At 41.5% G+C, this 25342-nt stretch overlaps 1 protein-coding gene across 4 annotated transcripts in view; it reads right to left on the bottom strand.

Moving 5' to 3' along the window:
• Positions 1 to 7748: 7748 nt before the first annotated feature.
• The window catches only part of acd (ACD shelterin complex subunit and telomerase recruitment factor), a 53691-nt gene continuing 36097 nt past the window's right edge, over positions 7749 to 25342 (bottom strand). For 2 of the 4 annotated variants that reach the window (XM_072279506.1, XM_072279509.1), the window contains 4 exons: positions 21558 to 21638; positions 17957 to 18957; positions 14051 to 14130; positions 7749 to 8363 (listed from right to left, as the gene is read on the bottom strand). In XM_072279506.1, coding sequence (XP_072135607.1) covers positions 8297 to 8363; positions 14051 to 14130; positions 17957 to 18957; positions 21558 to 21638 — 1229 coding nt within the window. In that variant the 3' untranslated portion in view covers positions 7749 to 8296. The remainder of the gene's footprint in view (positions 8364 to 14050; positions 14131 to 17956; positions 18958 to 21557; positions 21639 to 25342) is intronic. The other 2 variants (XM_072279508.1, XM_072279507.1) reach the window with 2 other exon arrangements.

The raw sequence follows: 25342 nt of genomic DNA, 5'->3' as shown, positions 1-25342 counted from the left end.
CCGCCATGAAGAGGTATTTGGTGTCCCTATCCCAGACCCTTCCACACCTTCGGGACACTTTCTTCGCTGTCTGTAATGGTCCTACCCGTTATTTCATCCTCCGTCGGATCCATGCCTGCAATCGCCGTCTTTTTTGACTTTGTCATGTTAGGCAAAGATCGCAAGATCTTACATATGCAGACGCCAGAGCCTGTTGGCCCTGACGCTAGCAGGCATGAACTTCAGATTGCCTCTGCCATTGATCTCGCCGGCTCCAACACCTCAGGGCATATTCAAAACCCGGACTCCAGCAACGACCATGGACACCTTCACTGCGATTGCGCAACCACCAACTGCGACTCCAGCCTTGAACTCCGGGCCGAGTCTTTATGTGCTGCTGTTGTGACTCCCGTCTCCCTTTCCCCCACCAATACTCTGCAACCCCGTCTCCCTCAGATCCCATCGTCAGCTCCTGGGTCCTCAGAGCCTCCATCTTTCTCTCACCCCAACCCTCCCCTCTCCATTGACACCCCCAGCCTCCCCCCTCCCCCCTCTGATCCCAGCTCTCATCCGTGCCGGGTCTTTACCATCCCCTCCGACCTTCAACTGTCGGAGGCAGAACGCTCTGTCCTCAGTAAGGGCCTCACCTTTGTCCCCCTTCGCCCACACCTCAGCGAGTTCCGTGTTCGCCTGATGCAGAACTCTCCTTCCGCCGGCTCCGTCTTCGAGTGTACTTCTTCGGCAAGGACTCTTCCACCCCCACCGATGACCCCTTCTCCCGTCTTCAACCCTCCTCTTCTTCATGGACACCCCGCTCTGGTCTTCTGCCTGCTCTGGATCTCTTTATTGCTAACTGCCGACGGGATATCAACCGTCTCGAGTTCACCGCACCTTGTCCCCATTCCAACCTCACTCCTTCGGGACGCTCTGCTCTCCACTCCCTCCGCACTAATCCTAACCTTATTATTAAACCTGCCGATAAGGGGGGTGCTGTTGTAGTCTGGCATACTGACCTCTACCCTGCCGAGGCACAGCGACAACTCGCGGATACCTCCTCTTATTTACCCCTCGATCGTGACCCCACTAAGGAGCACCAGGCCATTGTCTCCCACACCATCACCGACTTTATCCACTCAGGGGATCTCCCATCCACTGCTACCAACCTTATAGTTCCCACACCCGGCACTTCCCGTTTCTACCTCCTACCCAAGATCCACAAACCTGCCTGTCCTGGCAGACCTATTGTCTCAGCTTGCTCCTGCCCCACCGAACTCGTTTCTGCATACCTCGACACGGTTTTATCCCCCTTGTTCAATCCCTTCCTACCTTATGTTCGTGACGCTTCTCACGCTCTTAAACTTTTCGATGATTTTAAGTTCCCTGGCCCCCACCGCTTCATTTTCACCATGGATGTCCAGTCCCTAAATACTTCAATCCCCCATCAGGAAGGTCTCAAAGCTCTCCGCTTCTTTTTGGGTTCCAGACCTAATCAGTTCCCCTCTACCACCACACTGCTCCGTCTAGCGGAATTAGTCCTTACTCTTAATAATTTCTCCTTTGGCTCCTCCCACTTTCTCCAAACTAGAGGAGTAGCTATGGGCACCCGTATGGGTCCTAGCTATGCCTGCCTTTTTGTTGGCTTTGTGGAACAATCTATGTTCCAAACCTATTCTGGTATCTGTCACCCACTTTTCCTTCGCTACATCGACGACTGCATTGGCGCTGCTTCCTGCACGCATGCTGAGCTCGTTGACTTTATTAACTTTGCCTCCAATTTTCACCCTGCCCTCAAGTTTACCTGGTCCATTTCTGACACCTCCCTCCCCTTTCTAGATCTTTCTGTCTCTATCTCTGGAGACAGCTTATCCACTGATGTCTACTATAAGTCTACTGACTTCCACAGCTATCTGGACTATTCCTCTTCTCACCCTGTCTCTTGCAAAAATGCCATCCCCTTCTCGCAATTCCTCCGTCTCCGCCGCACCTGCTCTCAGGATGAGGCTTTTCATTCCAGGACGAGGGAGATGTCCTCCTTTTTTAAAGAAAGGGGCTTCCCTTCCTCCACTATCAACTCCGCTCTCAAACGCATCTCCCCCATTTCACGCACATCTGCTCTCACTCCATCCTCCCGCCACCCCACTAGGAATAGGGTTCCCCTGGTCCTCACCAGCCTCCGGGTTCCACATATTATTCTCCGAAACTTCCGCCACCTCCAACGGGATCCCACCACTAAGCACTGCTTTCCCTCCCCCCCCCCTCTGCTTTCCGCAGGGATCGCTCCCTACGCGACTCCCTTGTCCATTCGTCCCCCCACCCCTCCCCACTGATCTCCCTCCTGGCACTTAACTTTGTAAGCGGAACAAGTGCTACACATGCCCATACACTTCCTCCCTTACCACCATTCAGGGCCCCAAGACAGTCCTTCACCTGTGAGTCGGCTGGGGTGATATACTGCGTCCAGTGCTCCCGATGTGGTCTTCTATATATTGGCAAATCCCGACGCAGACTGGGAGACCGCTTTGCTGAACACCTACGCTCTGTCCGCCAGAGAAAGCAGGATCTCCCAGTGGCCACACATTTTAATTCCACATCCCATTCCCATTCTGACATTTCTATCCACGGCCTCCTCTACTGTAAAGCTGAAGCCACACTCAGGTTGGAGGAACAACACCTTATATTCCGTCTGGGTAGCCTCCAACCTGACGGCATGAACATTGACTTCTCTAACTTCCGCTAATGCCCCACCTCCCCCTCGTACCCCATCCGTTATTTATTTTTATACACACATTCTTTCTCTCACTCTCCTTTTTCTCCCTCTGTCCCTCTGAATATACCCCTTGCTCATCCTCTGGGTCCCCCCCCCTTGTCTTTCTCCCTGGGCCTCCTGTCCCATGATCCTCTCATATCCCTTTTGCCAATCACCTGTCCAGCTCTTGGCTCCATCCCTCCCCCTCCTGTCTGCTTCTATCATTTTGGATCTCCCCCTCCCCCTTTCAAATCTCTTACTAGCTCTTCTTCCAGCTAGTCCTGACGAAGGGTCTCAGCCTGAAACGTCAACTGTACCTCTTCCTAGAGATGCTGCCTGGCCTGCTGCGTTCACCAGCAACTTTGATGTGTGTAGCTTCATGCATGGCAAGTCTTACAGAGTTTTTTTGAGGAAGTTACCATGAAAGCAGGTGAAAACAAGGCAGTGGATCTTCTCTACATGGACTTTAGTATAGCATTTTATAAGGTCCCACATGGGATGCTGGTCTAGAAGGTTCAGTCACTTGACATTCAGGATGAGGTAGTAAATTGGATTAGACATTGGCTTTGTGGAAGAAGCCAGAGATTGGCTGTATAGGGTTGCCACTCTGACCAGAGGCCTATGACTAATAGGATTGGTGCTGGGTCCTTCATTGTTTCGTCACCTATATCAATGATCTGGATGATAACGTCGATAATTAGATCAGCAAGTTGTGGACAATGAAGAAGGCTATTATGGCGTGTAGAGGGATCTGCATCAGTTGGGGGGGGGGGGAAATCGGCTGAAGAATGGCAGATGGAATTTAATGCAGACAAGTGTGAGGTTTTACACTGGTAGGACCAGTCAGGGTAGGTCTTACAGTGATTGGTAGGACACTCAGAAATGTGGTAAAACAAAGGGATCCGGGAATACAGGTACATAATTCGTTGAAAGTGGTGTCACATGTAGGTAGGATCATAAAGAAAGCTTTTGGCACCTTGGCCTTCATAAATCAATATAATGAGTGCAGAAGATGGAATGTTATGTTGAAGTTGCTTAAGACATTGCCACGGTTGATTTGAAGTATTGTGTGCAGTTTTGGTCACCTACCTACAGGAAAGACGTGAACAAGGTTGCAAGCGTGCAGAGAAAATTTACAAGGATGTTGCCAGGTCTGGAGGACCCAAGTTATAGAGAAAGATTGTCAAATATCTTCTCAATCTTTTAAGTTCTGAAGAATACAGTTCTAACCTATTCAGAGGTATACAAAATTACAGGGTAAATGCAAGCAGGCTTTTCCTACTGAAGTTGGGTGGGACTACAACCAGGGATCATGGTTTAAGGGTGAAAGGTGGGAAGTTTAAGGGGGCCATGAGGGGAAACTTCATCACTTAGAGGGCTGTGAGAGTGTGGGATGAGCTGCGAGCACAAGTGGTCCATGCAAGCTCATTTTCAACATTTAAGAGAAGTTTGGATAGCTGCATGGGTAATTGGGTTTTGGAGGGCTATGGTCCCAGTGCAGGTCCATGGGAGTAGGCAGTTTAAATGGGTTTTCAGCATGAACTAGATTAGATGGGCCAAAGGGCCTGTTTCTGTGCTGTATTTCTCTACGGACTCTATGAACATATTTGACAAATCTAAGTATCAGTAAAATAACTTAAGTTGTGTGCTCTAAATTCCACATCAGTTTCTGTACAGTAGACAGGTCCATTGAAAATAACAAGTTCAATGCTGAAATAAAAACATGGGATTAACTGCAAAGTTCTTGTGAAGTAATTCATCCAACAATTTTCCACCAGGTCTAAAGCAGCACAAGAATTTTTCATGTAAGCAGAAGAATATGATTGAAAACAACTATGGCAAGAGGCCCAGATAACAGATTTTTAAAAAAACTTGTTAATTAAAAAGCCCTGAGACTATTAAATTGGAACTGACTTTGTTAATTTAGATTTGTTTAAAGATATAAAAGATTAAAAGCTTCTGGTTGTTCCTAGATGCTTTTGAAAGTTTAAATATTATGTAGTTCCAGCTTGGTCTAGGGCTTTTATCAGCATCCATTTCATTTCTGGGCAAAGCAATTCTGACAACCCAGAAAAAAAAAATCATATTTACATCCACGCACTAAAGAAATGGTGGTGGGGGTATCTCGAAAAACCATTGATGAGATTGTACAGATTTTATGCATAGGTTTTTTGCAATTCAACCTACATATGATTTTTTTGTGTTCTATCACTGAGCAGCAGTGAACCATCTGACTGGCTTATCAAGGGTTCCCTTTGGGAACTAGTTGATTTGATCAGCATTTCTGATCTGGCTATTGTTCACGACTGCACTTAATTTTTTAAAAAACCTACAGGTATCGCAGAATCCTTTACTAAAAATGTACAAAATCTCCAAAATATATAAGCATATTCCACCTAAAAATAAAACTCTTATGCATAAAGTAACAGAGGCTGACCAAAGGAATACCATAGGTGTTTTTTTTTAACCTGTATTTCCAGAAGCTGGCTGATTAGCGAAGTTGAGGCCCATGACATTAAAGGCTAAGTAGTATTATGGACAATAGATTCAAGGCTTAGGAACCAGTGGGAAACTCTGCTTTTCATATTGAAGATGGCAGCATGCACTCTGGGTGTCAAGCTTTCTCTTGTGCACATTGTGATTCAGCCATGAATATGCAAATTAAGATTTCTAACTTTGTAGCTGATGCAAAGCTTGGAACTAAAGCAAATAATAAGAAAGATAGCAAGGTAACATTGAAGGGCTGCCTAAATTGCTTAGCCAAGTAAAAGATAACACAATGTGCAGTGATACACACTGGCAAAAAGAATAATATGCAGGGCCAATGGAAAGAGCAAGGGAACAGGACTGACCAAATAGCTCTAATCGAAGCTGGCACTGTCTCAGTGGGCTGAATGGCTTGACATGCCACAGCAATTCCATGATTCTTTTTCTGTATTCCCAGAATATTAGAAAAGTTATGTACCACACCAATTACCATTCTCTGCAATGAATTTCTGGAGTAAATATTCCCTTTTACCTATATTGCAAATTTTGCACTGCATTGTTGTCTTGGGGTAGTGAACTGGAAATAGCCCCAGTGAAGATATATAGGTATAACAAAGCCTTCATGCCAAAAGAAGCCTATTACACCAGAAATAATAACGGAGTCAGTAATGATTTTTCTTTTGCTGATTGAAGTTCTGAACTACAGTTACTGAGGAATTAATCAGTTTGGCCTGTGGACACAAAGGAAAATGTCCTTGAGTGGCAGTTCCAATTTGAACATTAAGTACTTTTCTTACTGTACATACAAAGTTTATTGAAATATCTTCTGAAATGTAGTTAATAGAAACCAGTTAAACTTACTATTAATGTACAGATGTTCTAAAAAGATAAAATAAGACTTAATATAATTGCATTTAGTTTTATTTTTTTAATGAAAGCATCAGTTTAAAATTGCTGCGTCTGCCAGTGCTGGTCACTGGTTCTAACAGCTCAATACTATTGAATTGCAAATTCATGTGAGAGGTCAGTGAGAATTTTAATTTACTGACCAGTCAACAAACAGTCAGCCATACAGCATGGAAACAGGCACTCTGGCCCACCAAGTCCATGCCATAAGATTATAGTAGCAAAACAAGGCCATTTGGCCCATCGAGTCTTCTCCACAATTTGATCATGGCTGGTTTACTATCCCTCTCAACCCCATTCACCTGCCTTTTCCCCATAACCTTACAGGCTCTTACTAATCAAGAACCTGTCAACCTTCACTTTAAATACACCCAGTGGCTTGGCCTCCACAGCTATCTGCGGCAATGAATTCCACGGATTCACTACCCTCTGGCTAAAAAAAATTCTTCCTCATCTATGTTCTAAATGGGCATCCCTTTATTCTGAGGTTGTGCCCTCCTGTGCTGAACACCCCCACTACAGTACAAGAAACATCTTCTCCACATCCACTCTATCCAGACTTTCAACATTCAATACACTTCAGAGACCCCCCCTCCCCCCCACAAACATCCATTATTCTAAACTCCAAATACAGGCCCAGAGCTATCAAATGATCCTTATATTTAATCCTTTCATTCCTGGAATCATTCTTGCGAACCACCTCTGGACTTGTCTTACTTAAGTAAAGTGAATTCACCAGCAGAATACCAGGAAGAGTAAAATAGTCTGTATTAATGCCAAATTACCTTTCTAATTATAAATGGATGGTTGACTATTAACCAATACAAACTGGAAGAAAACAAATTATAAGGGTGGTATAGTAGCACAACGCTTTATAGCACCAGCAACCCAGGTTCATTTCCGGCTGCTGTCTGCAAGGAGCCTGTATGTTCTCCCTGTGACCACATGGGCTTTCTCTGGGTGCCCTGGTTTTCTCCCACATCCCAAGGACGTACGGATCAGTAGGTTAATTAGTCACATAGGTGTAACTGGGTGGCATGGGTTCATTGGGCCGGAAGGCCTGTTACCATGCTGTATCTTTAAATTAAATTTTAAAAAACAACAACCGTATTGACTAAAAGTGTAACTAGTATCCCAGGTAGAACTGATTCAATCACCAATTGATGCTCACTATTACCCAGCTACATACATACAGAAAAGTAGTTTTTAAACCATAATTATTTTCAGTTAGCCTTGAACATACACCCCGTTTCTCTCACTACAAATGTTAGCTCATTTGATGAAAGAAGTGTTAATGCTGTATATACTCAAATGTGGTTTTAAGAGTTCCAGGTAACGGCCTTAAGAAGATACCTTTTTTCAAGCAACACAATGATTTTAAAATTCTTACCGATTTTAAAGTCCTTCTATAATCTGGTCCCTTCCAACTTTTGTATTCCCTTTGTAAGACTTCAAAATATCTTTACCTCATTTTTTTTTTGGATCATTTCCAATCCAAAACACTACACCACTGGGATATTTGGATTTAGTAAGCATGATTGTGAATAAATGTATATCATGTTTCAGCACAAACTCTCACTTGACAACAAATTTAGCTTAAAATTAAACACAGAAAGAAAAATATTAGACTTTTATTTATTAACAAACAATAAAGGCTTTTTTCCAAATGTTGCACATACCAAAAGTACAGCTCCGAATTTGGAGTTAAGCTGATGACAAGAAGACAAAAACAGAAACGGTAAAGACAGATATAATCCTTTCATTACAATAGTAATAGACCTCTATAATGGCCAAATATAAGCATGCTGCAAAATTCCCCTCAGAAATTTAATTACACTTTTTGGCAAGAGCAAGAAATTTCTTTGATCTCTTTCCAGTTCTTCAGGTCTTCCAGGGTACTTGCCTGTCCAAAGGCAAAACTGATCTAAGTCAACAGTAAAAATTGCCAAGAACAGCCCATGAAAGTAGTGTAATACCTGTTTTTCCACTCTTCCAATGTTGATTTTATTACTTCTACATGAAAGCTTCTACAACAAACCATACAGGTATTTTGCAGAATTAACAGAGTAACACTTGTAATAGAACCATCACTGAAATCAAAGGAAAACGGCATTCAAATTTAATAAATGCCTTGAAAAAATTCAAGCACCAGTTAATTACGTCAGCACTGAGCAGCAGTCAATCTTGTTTCAAACTTGGTCCAGAGAGATATGAAACTGCCCATTTCAGAAGATCACCTGAAACCCTGAAAAATATGAAGAAAGTTATTAGTTTTATACCCTAACTGGTTATTTTTTTTTATATATATATTCCCTCAATCACCACATCCAATGCTCATTTGGTGATTTTTTTTCCCTACACCAACAGCCCCATCTTATTTCTCTGCATGATACATGGTATGTGTTGCTGCTTCTGCCACAGAGCTTAAGACCTCTGCTACGATGACACCGGAGTGTGGCAACACTTTGTAAACTACTCTCAGCAGGTCAATTTATCACATTTACTATAACCTATCATTCCTCCTACCTGGCTGTGTTACTACCATTCACTGGATTTCTGAATACAGCTAACTCCCACCAGACAATGCCAATCCTGCCAGGGAAAAGGCAATACCGAATGTGTAATGAACCAGATTTGATTAGGGAGCTTAAGGTAAGGCAGTGATCATCATTTGATAGAATTCACCCTGCAGTTTGAGAGAAGGCAAAAATAAGTATTACAGTTAAATAAAAGTAAATACAGAAGCATGAGAGGAGCCCTGCCAAAGTTAGTTGGAAGGGGGCACTTGCAGGGATGACAGCAAAGTAGCAATGGCAGGAGTTTCTGGAAGTAATTCCGAAGATGCAAGATCAGTTCATCCCAAAGAAGCAGCATTCCAAAAGGAGAATGAGGTAGCCATGGCTGACAAGGGAAGTCAAAGAAGCATTAAAGCAAAAGAGAAGGCATACAATATAACAAAAAATAGTGGGAAGCTGGAGGATTGGGAAGTTTTTAAAAACTAACAGCAGGCAACTAAAAGAGAAGCAGAGTGGAATGACGACATACGAAGGTAAGCTCGCCAATAATAACTGAGAATATGAAAACTTATTTTCAGATGTATAAAAGTAAAACAGAAGCAAAAATGGACATCAGACCACTGAGAAATGACACTAGAGAGATAGTAAGGGGGAGCAAAGAAGGGGCAGACAAACTGAATAAGTATCTTGCATCAGTCTTCACTGTGGAAGACACCAGCAGTATCCCAAAATTCAAGAGTATCAGGGGACAGAGTGAATGCAGTCACTATTACCAAGGAAAAGGTGAAGGTACATCAGTCACCTGCACCAGATGGACTACACCCCAGAGTAATTACAGAGGTAGCTGAAAAGGTTGTGGAGGCAACAGTACTGATTTTTCAAGAATCACTAGATTCTCTGGAATGGTTCCAAAGAACTGGAAAATCGCAAATGTCATCCACTCTAAGACAGGAGGGAGGCAAAAGACAAGAAATTATAAGCCAGATAGCCTGACTTCAGTGGTTGGGAAGATGTTGGAGTCCATTATTAAAGATGAGGTTTCAGGGTACTTGAAGGCACACAATAAAATAAGCCGAAGTCAGTATGGTTTCCTTAGGAGAAAATCTTGCCCGACAAATCTGTTGGAATTCTTTGAGGAAATGACAGGCAGATAGACAAAGGTGAGTCAGTAGATGTTGCTTACTTGGATTTTTAGAAGGCCTTCTACAAAGTGCCACACACGAGGCTGCTAAACAGGATAAAAGTTCATGGTATCGCAGGAAAGATACTTAAATGAACAGAAGAGTGGATGATTGGCAGAAGGCGAACAGTGGGAATAAAGGGAACACTTTCTCGTTGGTTGTTTGTGGCTAGTAGTATTCCACAGGGTCTGGTATAGGGTCCGCTACTTTTTAAGTAATCTGTTAATGATCTGGATGATGGAATTGATGGCTTTGTGGCCAAGTTTGCAAATGACACAAAGATAGGTGGAAGGAGAGGTAGTGTTAAAGCAGGGAGTCTGCAGAAGAACCTGAACAGATTAGGAGAATGGGCAAAATAGCAGATGGAATACAGTGAATGCAAGTGTATAATCATATACTTTGGTAGAAGGAATAGGGGGTAAACTAGTTCTCTAAGTGGTGAGTGAATTCAGAAATTGGAGGTGCATAGGGACTTGGGAATCTTACTGTAGGATCACCTAAATGTTAACTTGTAGCTTGAGTTGGTAGTAAAGCAGGCAAATGCAATGCTAGCATTCATTTCAGAAGGACTAGAATATTAAAGCAAGAATGTAATGCAGAGGATTTATAAGGCATTGGCCAGACCACATCTAGAGTATTGTGAGCAGTTTTGGACCGCATATCTAAGGATGAATTGTCATTGGAAAGGGTCCGGAGAAAGTTTACAAGAATGATAGGGTTTATGTACAAAGAGCATTCGATAGTTCTGTCTTTACTCACTAGAATTTGGAAGGATGGCTGGGGGGGGGAGGGGGGAGAGAGGAGTTGGGAGGTTGCGACTGGATCTCAATGAAACCTACCAAATATTGAAATGCCTGGATAGAATGGATGTGATAGGCACGTTTCCCATAGTGGGCAAGTCTCAAACAAGAGGACACAGCCTCAGAATACAAGTATGTCCTTTCAGAACAGAGATAAGGAGTAATTTCTTAAGGCAGAGGGTGGTGAATTTGTGAAACTGTTTACTACAGATGGCTGTGGAGGCCAAGTCAATAGGTATATTCATTGTAGAGGTTGATGGGTTCTCGATTAGTAAGGCATCAAAGGTTATGGAGAGAAGAAAGGAGAAGTAGGTTGAGAAGGAAAATAAATCAGATTTGATGGAATGGTGGAACAGACTTGATGGGCCTAATAGCTTAATTCTGTTCCTATATCTTATGCTTTCAGCTTTTGCCCCAAGTTCAATTTCTCTTTTCCCATCCAGATCATTCTTGAAATTGGCTGTTCATACCATACATTTGAAATCATTGCTTTCACATCTCTTCAACTTCCTTGTAAAATCAAAACCTTTATCTGTTATTTCATTAGTCTCAAAATCACACCTCCATATCCTCACCCAGGATCAATCAACTTACATTGTTACCTCAAGCTTGCCCACATTCCCAGATTTTACAATAACTTCCAAAGCAATCTGAGCCTACAATATCAGATTTCTGTTCTTTATCCAAATTGCACATCACTGCATACATACTGTTTTTTATTCCAGCATTGGTGTTATCATAATTTCTCTATTTGCCAATAATAGTTTAACTGTAACATTAATGCTCTAACCCTCTTGGACCTCACACCAGTTTATTTTCTTTCTTACTTTTTAAATCTTCCTTAAAATTCTAGCTTAGTGAATCTTCCAATCATTCTTGTTCCTCCTGAACAAAATTCAGTAGCTAAACTTATATTTTGCTAAACTTGAACAGCACCAAAGAAATTCGGACACAGGAGACTGCAGGTGCTTGGGAATATAGAGTAACACACAAATGCTGGTGTAACTCAGCAGGTCTGGCACCATCCATAGACGGAAATGGACAGTTCTTTTGAGTTGAGACCCTTCATCTGGACAGTGAGCCTAGGTGACAGTGTGGTCAAAGGATAGAAGCAGAAATCATAGAGGAAGCAGAGACAGAGGGTCTCACAGATCTCCGGTCGAAGAGAGGAAGAAAACTTCTTCAAAGTGGGCATACAATGAAGAGGTTTCACAGTGGAGTAACAAAATGGAGACAAAAGACTGCAGATGCTGGAATCTGAAGCAACACAGCAAGTCAGGCGGTATCTACAGAGGGAAATTGAGTGTCAATGCTTCGAGTCAAGACCCTTCATCTAGCAACCTAACCTGCTGAGTCCCTCCAAAATAAGAAATAGAGCTTTTGTTAACATACTGAGCAGAAGCATAGATTATACACATAGTGAAAAATAGGATCCTTCCAAACTGGCATCCTTTCCTGATGGAAATTATGAAGGAAAATAGGAAGATATTGGAAATGTATTGGCAAGTAAGATATAGAAAGCCTAAAGTTTTTCTTTGAACAAAAAGAACATGAGGAATTCTAACAAAAGAGTAAATCTATGAAAGGCCAAACTGGTAACCTATGTGACAATAGACAATAGGTGCAGGAATAGGCCATTTGGCCCTTCGAGCCAGCACTGCCATTCACTGTGATCATGGCTGATCATCCACTATCAGTATCCAGTTCCTGCCTTATCCCCATAACCTTTGATTCCACTATCTTTAAGAGCTCTATCCATCTCTTTCTTGAAAGCATCCAGAGACTTGGCCTCCACAGCCTTCTGGGGCAGAGCATTCCATATATCCACCACTCTCTGGGTGAAAAAGTTTTTCCTCAACTCCGTTCTAAATGGTCTACCCCTTATTCTTAAACCGTGGCCTCTGGTTCTGGACTCACCCATCAGCGGGAACATACTTCCTGCCTCCAGTGTGTCCAATCCCTTAATAATCTCATATGTTTCAATAAGATCCCCTCTCAGCCTTCTAAATTCCAGAGTATACAAGCCCAGTCGCTCCAATCTTTCGACATATGACAGTCCTGCCATCCCGGGAATTAACCTTGTGAACCTACACTGCACTCCCTCAATAGCAAGAATGCCCTTCCTCAAATTTGGAGACCAAAACTGCACACAGTACTCCAGGTGTGGTCTCACCAGGGCCCTGTACAGCTGCAGAAGGATCTCTTTGCTCTTATACTCAATTCCCCTTGTTATGAAGGCCAGCATGCCATTAGCTTTCTTCACTGCCTGCTGTACCTGCATGCTTGCAGTGAAGAAAGCTAATGGTGCAGGTAGAATACCAGTGTATGCAAAATGCACTTTACTGGCTTCAAAAAGAAAAAGGAAACATGCCAACAACGATCAGAAAAACATGGAATAGGGAACAACAAGGGCTTTTGAATCTTTGAAATAGGTAAATCGTTAGCTCCAAGAATACCCTGGAGTGTCACTGGAAGAGATATATGAAAGGAAATAATATTGAGTCTGATCACTATTTTCAATCCACTTTCACTAAAAGCATGGAGTTAGAAGGCAGGAAACTTGCTAACATATTATTGTACTTAAGAGGGAGAAAGCAATAGAGTTGAGTTACAAGCCAATATGTTCCAAGTCAATACTGGGAAAAATTCAAACACAATTAGCAGTCTCTTGGAAATACATGGGTTAAGGACAGAGTACAACTTTGATGACTGTTTATTTTAGGCAACCAGGAGCTTAAGATGTTTGGTAGAAATAATGGGTTAAGAATTAGAGTGGTGATGATTGAGGATAATCACAATCTTACAGTGTTGAAAGAAGATAATGTTGATTTGGATCTAAAAGGATAGTAAATGCAAAAAATTCACATTAAATAGTTTTTGGATGAACATTTGATTTAAAGGCCAAATAAATATAGATGGGGGGTAGGGTTAGGTCAGTGAGCTCTGTTATGCTGTAAAAAAACACTATGTTCTGACTTGTAATTAATTAAAATACTCAAAAAGAGGTGCAATAACCTTTTAAGAGGCGATCTGAGAAGTTAAATGATTGGTTGTGAAGCTGCATGTACACATGCAATTGGGTTAACCCATAGACTTTTACAGACAGTAGAGAATTGTGCTTAAAAGAGCCATTGCCTCATAGTGCGAGAGACCCAGATTCAATCCTGACCTTGGATGCTGTCTGCGTGGAGTTTGCACATTCCCTCCATGGCCATTTGAGTTTCCTCTCACCGTGGTAGAATACAGGTAATTTGATTTTTTAAAAAATGACAGTTTAATGTAAATAGACAATTAAATGTTAGCACAGATTCATGGGCCCCAGAAGGTTGTTTTCGTGCTACAAATTTTCTTGGCTCCAACATTGACAGTATTTATGGAAACACTTATTGAGAAAGAGAGACATTTTTTAAAAGGACACGTTTACAGTGAACAGACCTTATGGAGTTCACTTGAGCAATTAGCTCAGCAGTAGGTGCTGGATAGTTGTATAAAAATCTGCTTCCATCAGGATGTCTCTGCAAAAATTAGAAAGAAACTTGATTCGTATCATTCGAGAAACCCAAAGCCTTACCGAAATGTCTGTTGTAAAGTGTTTTATTTACAAGCACGCCTATTTATCCAACATTTTGGCATACTTGGCAGCAATGGAAAGAATTGGCTAATAAATTATCACCAAACAAAACTTAATACTTAAGTGCATGTTTGATGAAGTTTTTTGTCCCCAACAATAGTGCAACATCAATATTAAATGCCCTAACTTTTTCCACATTAACTGAAAGCTAATAGACTTCAACAGCAGCATTATTTTGTTTTAAGAATCTTTGACTGAAATGGGACCATCTATGACAATTGTCTACCTTGTTACAGGACACTCTGAACTCTGGGAGTTTAATTTACTTTAAGATGACTGCACTTATTATTTGCTAGAACTGCATGATGAGGAACGTCAAAGCTACTTGAGTAACAGGGATGAGTAACATCAAAGGAGTGATCAGAAGTTAGAATTCACCCTGTAGTTTGAGAGGGAGAAACTAAAGTCAAGAGTATCAGTGTTAGAGTGGAGTAAAGGTAATTAAGGTGGCATGACAGAGGAGCTGGCCAAAGTTGATTGGAAGGGGATACTAGCAGGGATGATGGCAGAGCAGCAATGGCTAAGAGTTTCTGGGAGCAAGACACAGGATAGATTCGTCCCAAAGAGGAAGAGGCAGAATGACGCAACCGTGGTCAAGATAAAAGCAAAAGAAAGGGCATATAATAGAGCAAATATTAGTGGGAAGTTAGAGGATTGGGGCATTTTTAAAAACCAACAGAAGGCAACTAAACAAAAACACACAAGGGGGAAAAGATGAAATATGAAGGTAAGCTAGCCAATAATAAAAATGATACCAAAAGTTTTTTCAGCTATATAAAGTAAAAGAGAGGCAACAGTAAACAGCGGTCCACTGGCAAATGATGCTGGAGAGATAGTAATGGGGACAAGGAAATGGCAGACGTACTGAATAAGTACTTTGCACCGGTCTTCACTGTGGAAGCCCTTAGTAATATGGTGAAAGTTCTAGCGTGTCAGGGGGCAGAAGTGAATGCAGTTGCTATTACTAGGAAGTTGGTGCTTGGGAAACTGAAAGGTCTGAAGATAGGCCATGTCATCTGGACCTGATGGACTACACCCCACGGATCTAAAAGAGGTAACTGAAGAGAATTTGGAGCATTTGTAATGATCTCTCAAGAATCAACAGATTCTGGCATGGTTCCAGAGGACTGGAAAATGGCAAATGGCACTCTTCAATGGAGAGAGGGAGGCAGAAGAAAGGAAATTATCAGCCAGTTCACCTGATATCAGTGGTTGTGAAGATGTTATAATCGATTGTTAAGGACATGATTTCAGGGTGCTTGGAGGCACATGGCAAAATAGGCAAAAGTCAGCATGGTTTCCCTAAGGAAAAACTTTGCCTGACAGATCTGTCAGAATTCTTTGAAGAAATAACAAGCAGGATAGAAAAAGGAGAATCGGTTGACTTGCATTCTTGGATTTTCAGAAGGCCTTTGACAAGGTGCTACATTATAAGGCTGCAGAACAGCAGCGCAAAGAATTACAGGATAATAGCATAGATAAAGCATTAGCTGATTAGTGGAAGGCAAAGAGTGGGAATAAAGGGATCCTTTTCAGACTGGCTGCTGGTGACTAGTGGTATTCAACAGAAGTTTGTGTTGGGACCACTTCTTTTTACATTGTCAATGATTTGGATGATGAAATTCTTGGCATTGTGGCCAAGTTGTGAATGATATGAAGACAGGTGGAGGGGCAGGTAGTGTTGATGAAGCAGAGAGGCTCCAGAAGTACTTAGACAGATTAGGAGAATGGGTAAAAAGGTGGCAGATGGAATACAGTGTTGAGAAATGTATGGTTATGCATTTTGGCAAAAAGAATAAAAGCACAGACTATTTTCTAAATGGGGAGAAAATTCAAAGATTTGAGATGCAAAGGGATTCTTCAGCCCTCGGACAAGATTCCCTAAAGCTTAATTTGCAGGATGAATCGGTGGTGAGAAAGGCAAATGCAACATTAGCATTCATTTCAAAGGGAACTGAATATAAAAGCAAGGATGTAATGCCGAGGCTATTTAATGCACTAGTGAGGCCTCACTTGGAGTACTGAGGGCAGTTTTGGGCTGTTTATTTAAGAAAGAATGTGCTGGCATTGGATAGCATTCAGAGGAGGCTCACGAGTACAATGCTGGGAATGAAGGGGTTATCTTATGAGCAGCAATTGAAGGCTCTGGGCCTGTACTCAATGGAACTTAGAAAAATGAGGGGGGATCACACTGAAACCCACTGAATACTGCAAGGCCTAAATAGAGTGACGTGAAGAGGATGTTTCCTTTGGTGGGGGGAGGGGGCTGGTACTAGAGGGCACAGCCTCAAGATAGAAGGACGTGTACTTAGAACAAAGATAAGGAGGAATTTTTTTTAGCCAGATGGCAGTGCATCTGTGGAATTCACTGCCCCCGGTGGCTATGGAGACCAGGTCACTGAGTGCATTTGAGGGAGAGGTTGATAGGCTCTTGATTAGTCAGAGTGTGAAAGATTACAGGGAAAAGGCAGGAGATTGGGGTTGACAAGGAAATGATCAGCCATGATGAGATGGCACAGCAAACTTGACAGGCTGAATGCCTAATTCTACTCCTATGTATTATGGTCTTACGTCATTGCAGAGCCTGGCTACCTGACCCAATGCCCAACACGAACCAACTACATGTGTGAAGTTCACACCATATTGAGTATACTGTATGTTCTAATAAAATAATCAGGTTAGGTCAGCTCAGTACTTCATCCATGTCAGAATGAATTACTTTGTATTTGGTTTCTGACCTATATTTGGCATTTCTTTTGTGATAGCAGATAACCATATCTGAGACCTTTATGGTGATAGTCAGGTTGGATTGGCAACAAATTGTGACCAGTTGGTGTATGCCCAAATTGGCCACATTTAGGTGAAGTTTAGATCATGTTTTCAATTCTATATCTGAGCAGACATTTGTGTCATTAGCCTTTACAAAGAAATCATCAATGATTCATTCCACTCAAAGTGCAAAATTTGAACACCATCATTTATTGTGTTCTTACTCCACATCAGAAATATAGTCAGAAACAAATCTTCTCAGGCATTTTAAATTTATCTGCACATTGTTTTCATTACTAATTTGATTTGTTGTTACTTATAATCTATCAATAATACTGTGAATCACTTGTATCATTATCCTTTTTTAAGAAAACAAAATGCTTTCAATAAATGATTATAATCAGAATTTTTGTGGGTTGTTGCTCACAGCTTCCCTACATACATGAGGATGTAGTTTAATGCAGTATCTAGGATCCAGCCTTACTTTGTATAATTTGCTTAATTCATCATAAACCCATTCCAATCTCTCCAAACTTTGTAATTACCTCATACACTGACATTTGACAGAAATAGCAAACTGTTACAAGATAGCACTCTAAGATTTGTAGTGTATAGAAACATCAATTTTTCTTATTTTTAAAGTGGCACCTGTATAAAGAAGTTATAACAAGTTTCTGCATATAATGTGAACCAGATTACATTGTACAAAAAGTTCAGTACACAGAAAATGGCTGCAACTCCAACACACCTATAAGCCTGCAATCCAACTGGTGCCAATTTGTGGATGTGATCACCAAATTCTGGCACCTTCTAGTAAAACCCATTACACAACTCAGAAGCACTTTAAATGAGAACTTGGAGCATTACATTGGAATTCAAAGAATCAAAAAAATTCTGTAAAAATTGATTTGTTTCTCATTATCATTTTTGAGAGAACTTACCTGAGGTTCATCTTTGGTTTGGTTAGCATTATGTTGTTGCAAAGCATGCATCCATTCATCCTCCGTGTTCTGGCCAGCTGGAGTAACTACCGATCCCTGCCCTTTACAATTATGAACTTCTGATGGTCTTTTGGAAACAAAGTCTAATTGATTATACTTTGTTGACAATGCTTTTTTGCTTTGTGGCAAATTATTCAAATCAGTATCTTTAAGCATTTTATTCATTCTACCTTCTTTTTTCTGGCCAGTAATGTTGTTCATCTGATAACCATCAGCTATCTCTTCATAATGATCTGCATCAATGAATGTCTCATTGCTACTCAAGTTCATGGAGTCCCCATCCTCAATTTCAGCTCTCGTCTGCATCGAGAAAGTGCCTTGATCAACATGGTTTCTGTCCAATTGATTTTCTGTGCTCCCACACTGCCATTTCCTTTTCGCAGCTCTTGGGCTCTCGTAACGTTCCTTCTCTCTGCTACCTTTTAACTGTGTTTCTTCTATTTCCGAGACACTGTTTTGAGTTTCTGCTGCATGATCGTACAAAGCCATGATTGGTCTACATTGGCCATCATTTTTAACTGCTGACATAGGGGGTAAGTTTTTGGCTGAGCCCACACAATTCAAGCCATCGGAATTAACAATTGTACTTGATAGAGGAGACAGGCTTTTAAACAAACGGTCACAGGTAGCCGGATTAGAGTTCATAGATTTTGCTCTGTTGGTCTTTTTAGGTTCTGACACATATATTCTGTCTCTTTCATTGTCTGATGATGTGGCTGGTGAGAGTAACGAACCTTTACTACAATGGCCTTCTGAATGTTGGGACTCTTCTGTATACAACTCTACTGATTTGTCTGGCTCATCTTGTGTACTGTTGTCTGGAAGCTGAAGCTCAACAGCTAGATCACTAGAACCAGGAGCATCAACGAACGTCGAGCAAAGGACACCACATTTGCCATTGTGCTTCTTACAAGGTTCTGAAGTACATGAAATACAAGTTTCTGAAATTAAATAATCAGCTCCATTAATTGTGCTACTTGATTCAATTCATACATTAAAACACTAATCTCATATCTTTCACATCAACTTTCTTCATTGTTATAACTTATAATGGTAGCTATAATGCCATCAATGGAGATGGGTATGATTAAAGCATAACAAATTATTGCCATTCTTAATATTAACACAATAACAATCTGTTCATGGCAACAAATCCTATAAATAACAGATAAATTAGGATCTTGCCTGCAGTGCAATTGGCAGTTTCTATTTCAAAGCAACCCAAGAGATTTATAAAAATACAAACTGCAGATAGAATATGACTTCAAAATTGAATTCCTACTTTATGATGCCCCTTCTCCTGTCTTCTGATCCCATTTCACTTGAAAATTACATTCATGATTTGCTCCCACGTGTGGTGCCCTGAAGGTCTACTGTCACTTACAAGTGCTTTGAAAATATGTGTAATCATTTGCAAATATGCCTCTTAATGACATTGCAAATTACATGACTGAAAGAAAAATAAAATCACAATCATATTTACTTTGCAACTTCAGAAATCTATCAGAGCCTGCCCTGAATATAATCTACAGATTCATAAGATCTAACTAAAAAAACCAAGGATTGACTTTGCTAGCTTCTTCATTATAAAATATGAAGTTATTTTCCATTGTTCTTTGCACATTCACACTCACTGATGAAGCTACTAAATCTATAAATATTCTCCAATACCTGTAGCCAGATTGCAAGTGCTAGTAAGCTACCATGAAACTTATCTGATGCTGTAGAAACATCATTCTACAAGGGGTCATAACATAACAGAAACGGGGATGGTGCCGGAGGATTGGCGTATTGCTCATGTTGTTCCATTGTTTAAAAAGAGTTCTAAGACTAAACCTAGCAATTATCAGCCTATGAGTTTGACGTCAGTGGTGGGTAAATTGATGGAAAGTATTCTTAGAGATGGTATATATAATTATCTGGATAGACAGGGTCTGATTAGGAACAATCAACATGGATTTGTGCGTGGAAGACCATATTTGACAAATCTTATTGAATTTTTTGAAGAGGTTACTAGGAAAGTTGACAAGAGTAAAGTGGTGGATGTTGTCTATATGGACTTCAGTAAGGCCTTTGACAAGGTCCCACATGGAAGGTTGGTTAGGAAGGTTCAATCGTTAAGATATTAATATTGCAGTACAAACGTAGTAAAATGGATTCAGCAGTGGCTGGATGAGAGACGCCAGAGAGTGGTGGTGGATAACTGTTTGTCAGATTGGAGGCCGGTGACTAGTGGTGTGCCTCAGGGATCTGGACTGGGTCCAATGTTATTTGTCATATACATTAATGATCTGGACGATGGGGTGGTAAATTGGATAAGTAAGTATGCAGATGATACTAAAATAGGTGGCGTTGTGGATAATGAAGTAGGTTTTCAAAGCTTGCAGAGAGATTTAGGCCAGTTGGAAGAGTGGGCTGAAAGATGGTAGGTGGAGTTTAATGCTGATAAATGTGAGGAGCTACACTTTGGTATGACTAATCAAAATGGGACATACATGGTAAATGGTAGGGCACTGTAGAATGTAGTAGAACAGAGGGATCTAGGAATAATGGTGCATTGTTCCCTGAAGGTGGAATCTCATGTGGTTAGGGTGGTGAAGAAAACTTTTGGTATGCTGGCCTTTATAAATCAGAACACTGAATATAGGAGTTGGGATGTAATGTTGAAATTGTACAAGGCATTGGTGAGGCCAAATTTGGAGTACTGTGTACAGTTTTGGTCGCCGAATTATAGGAAAGATGTCAACAAAATTGAGACAGTACAGAAAAGATTTACTAGAACGTTACCTGGGTTTCATCACCTAAGTTACAGAGAAAGGTTGAACAAGCTGGGTCTTTATTCTTTGGAATGTAGAAGGTTGACGGGAGACTTGATAGAGGTATTTAAAATTATGAAGCTATAGATAGAGTTAACGTGGATAGGCTTTTTCCATTGAGAGTGGGGGAGATTCAAACAAGAGGACATGAGTTGAGAGTTAAAGGGCAAAAGTTTAGGGGTAACATGAGGGGGAACTTCTTTACTCAGAGAGTGGTAGCTGTGTGGAACAAACTTATAGCAGAAGTGGTTGAGGCAGGTTCGATGTTGTTGTTTAAAGTTAATTTGGACAGCTATATGGACAGGAAAGGGATGGAGGGTTATGGGTTGAGTGCAGGTCGGTGGGACTAGGTGAGAGTAAGAGTTCGGCACAGACGAGAAGGGCCAAAATTGCCTGTTTCCGTGCTGCAATTGTTATATGGTTATAACAATCCTGATTCAGAAAGCCTACTTGCTAAATGTTGGATCCTCTCCAACATTTGAACACTCTAGTTAAATCCAAAATGATAACATTTGCAGGAACAAGTGATATTTGCAACTAACTGATAGCCTATAGAATTTCACACTGCTCTTTGCAGATGCTTCCTAAATGCCCCCTGCTCAGCATAAGAAAATATTTAAATCTGATTTTGCTGCAGAGATAGCTGGAGTAAATAAGTAATTCTTTTTTTTTTTGAACTTGCATCTCAAATCTGAAAATGTTTGATCAATCAACATATTACTCACCTCCAGAAGATGGAATTCCACCAAGGCACACAGGGGATACTGCATTCCAAGGATTCTGTGAAGATCGAACCTCCTGCTCTACTGTAATACAGTACAACCAATTGTATTTATGTTTTATGATGATAATTTAAACTATAATAGAGAGCATGTGAGGGAGAGGTGGAACGTTGAAAAATCTGGACTCAGGAGAAATCATTAGAAACACTTGGAACCAACGTGTTCATGTAGAAATTGAAATTTCTGCCCGACCTCCAAAATTCAAAGTTCAAAGTATACCACATACAAATTTGAAATTAATCTTCTTGCAGGCAGCTACAAAACAAAGAAACACAATAGAATCCACAAAAAAAAAACATAACCAAAGTCGACAAACATCCAATGTGCAAGACAAGAGTTGGAGTGGCCTTTGCTGGAGTGGACAGTATTAGAGTGGTTATTTGAGACTTTTCTCTTTGAAGCTGCAGTGAGGAGAGGCTTGAGTGAGAGAAAGCGAAAAAGCTGCAGGCAGATTTTTTTCCTCCAGTTTATTTATTATTTCCTTCTTTACATTTGCATAGTTAGAACAGTAGTGATGCCAAGCAGAATAGCTGAAAGCTCCTCTTGAGGGATGTGGGAAAGCAGGGAGACCTCCAGTATCCCTGACAATTTTACCTGCAAAAATGCATTCATCTGCAGCTTCTAATACTCTGTGTTAAGGAGTTGGAGCTGGAACTGGATGAACTCTGGATCATTCAGGAGGCTGAAGCGGTGACAGATAGGACAAATATACAGGTAGTTACACCAAAGGTGCAGGACAGAGGAGACTGGGTGACAATAAAGATGGGGAATGGGGTTAACAACCAGTGCAGAGTAGCCCTGTGGCCATCCCCCTCAACAACAGCTTTGGATACTGTTGTGAGGGGATGACCTAGCAGAAGAAAGCCACAGCGGTCAGGTCTCAAGTACCGAGTCTGACTCTGTGACTCAGAGGGGAGAACAGGCGAGCTGTCGTGACGGGATTCATTAGTTAGAGGAACAGAAAGGAGGTTCTGTGAACAAGATTCCCAGATGGTATGTTGCCCCCAGGTGCCAGGATCCGGGATATCTCGATTGAGTCCTCAGCATTCTTAAGTGGGAGGGCAAGTAGCCAGATATCATGGTCCACGTTGGCACCAAAGACATGGGTAGAAAGAGGGATGAAGTTCTGCAAAGTGAGTTCAGGGAGTTAGGTTCTCAGTTAAAGGACAGGATCTCCAGGTTGTGATCTCAGGATCCTTGTACTAGTGAGGCCTGAAATAGGAAGATCATACAGTTACACGTGGCTAGGAACTTACTGTAGGAGGGAGGGCATCAGATTTTTGGATCATTGGGCTCTCTTCCACAGAAGACGAGATCTGTACAGAAGAAGTGGTTTGCACCTAAGCTGGAAGGCGACTAATATCCTAATTGGGGGGGGTGCAGTTTAAACTAGAGCTACAGAGGGATGGGAACCAGAGTGCCAGAACAGATAATGGAGAAATTGAGGTTGGTAAGACCTCAAAGTCAGGAATCAAAAGATTGAGCATGGTGCAACTAATGTTCTGAGCTGCATATATTTCAATGCAAGAGGTATTGTAGGAAAGGCAGATGAACTCAGGGCATGGATCAACACATGGAATTATGATATTGTAACCATTACTGAGACTTGGTCGCAGGAGGGGCAGGACTGGCAACTCAATATTATGGGGTTCCATTGTTTTAGATGCACCAGATCAGGAGGGATTAAAAGGGGAGAAGTGGCATTACTAGTCAGGGAAAATGGCACGGCAGTGCTCAGTCAGGACAGATTGGAGAATTCATCTGGACAGGCTTTATGGGTGGAATTGAGGAATAAGAAAGGTATGAGCAGGTTAATGGGGCTATATTATATACTACCTGTCCGTCCACAGAATAGAGGAACAAATTTGTTGAGAGATTGCAGACTGTTGCAAGAAACACAAGATTGTTTAGTAGGTGATTTTAACTTTCCACCTATTGACTGGGACTCCCCTACTGTAAAAGGACTAGATGGGATAGTCTATTAAATGTGTTCAGGAAAGTTTCCTTAATCAGTGCATAAAAGTCCCAACGAGAGTATTCGATACTTGATCTGCTATTAGGGACTGAGACAGGGCAGGTGACAGAAGATTGTGTAGGGGAACATTTAGCATCTAGTGATCATAATGCCATTAGTTTCAAAGAAAATATGGAAAAGGATAGGTCTGGTCTGTGGGTTGAAATTTTATATTGCAGAAAAGTCAATTTTGACGGTATTAGAAAGGGTCTGCCAAGTGTGGAGTGGGGCAGGCTGTTTTCTGGCAAAGGTGTACTTGGTAAGTGGGAGGACTCCAAAAATGAAATTTTGAGAGCACAAAGCTTGCATCTGCCTGTCAGAATAAAAGGTAAAGATAACAGGTTTAGGAAGCCTTTGTTTTCATGAAATATTGAGACCCTGGTTAAGAAAAAAAGGTGCATAGCAAGTATAGACAGGTAGGAACAAACAAGATACTTGAGTACAAGAAATGCCCTAAAAGATGCCCTAGCTGACAAGGTAAAGGAGAACCCTGAAGGTTTCTACAGATACTGTACGATAAAAGCAAAAGCATTGCAAGGAACAAAATAGGTCCTCTAGAAGATCAGAATGGTAATCTATGTATGGAGCCAAAAGGAATTCAGGAGACACACACAGAGTCTATAGAAATGAGGCAAAGCCACAGCAAGGTCATGGAGCCTATACAGATTACCATAAGACCATAAGACAAAGGAGCAGAAGTAGGCCATTCGGCCCATCGAGTCTGCTCCGCCATTTTATCATGAGCTGATCCATTTTATCCTATTTAGTCCCACTGCCCCGCCTTCTCACCATAACCTTTGATGCCCTGGCTACTCAGATACTTATCAATCTCTGCCTTAAAGACACCCAATGACTTGGCCTCCACTGCTGCCCGTGGCAACAAATTCCATAGATTCACCACCCTCTGACTAAAAAAATTTTTTCGCATTTCTGTTCTGAAAGGGCGCCCTTCAATCCTGAAGTCATGCCCTCTCGTACTAGACTCCCCCATCATGGGAAACAACTTTGCCACATCCACTCTGTCCATGCCTTTTAACATTCGAAATGTTTCTATGAGGTCTCCCCTCATTCTTCTAAACTCCAAGGAATACAGTCCAAGAGCGGACAAACGTTCCTCATATGTTAACCCTCTCATTCCCGGAATCATTCTAGTGAATCTTCTCTGTACCCTCTCCAACGTCAGCACATCCTTTCTTAAATAAGGAGACCAAAACTGCCCACAGTACTTCAAGTGAGGTCTCACCAGCGCCTTATAGAGCCTCAACATCACATCCCTGCTCCTATACTCTATTCCTCTAGAAATGAATGCCAACATTGCATTCGCCTTCTTCACTACCGACTCAACCTGGAGGTTAACTTTAAGGGAATCCTGTACGAGGACTCCCAAGTCCCGTTGCATCTCAGAACTTTTAATTCTTTCCCCATTTAAATAATAGTCTGCCTGTTTATTTTTTCTGCCAAAGTGCATAACAATACACTTTCCAACATTGTACTTCATTTGCCACTTCTCTGCCCATTCTTCCAATCTGTCCAAGTCTCTCTGCAGACTCTCCGTTTCCTCAGCACTACCGGCCCCTCCACCTATCTTCGTATCATCAGCAAACTTAGCCACAAAGCCCTCTATTCCATAATCCAAATCGTTGATGTACAATGTAAAAAGAAGCGGCCCCAACACTGATTCCTGTGGAACACCACTGGTAACTGGCAGCCAACC

Source organism: Mobula birostris, chromosome 15, assembly GCF_030028105.1.
Source record: "Mobula birostris isolate sMobBir1 chromosome 15, sMobBir1.hap1, whole genome shotgun sequence".
In the NCBI taxonomy this organism is placed as follows: Eukaryota; Metazoa; Chordata; class Chondrichthyes; order Myliobatiformes; family Myliobatidae; genus Mobula; species Mobula birostris.
The sequence above is the reverse complement of the archived record's forward strand: the minus strand, read 5'-3'. Positions and strand labels throughout refer to the sequence as shown.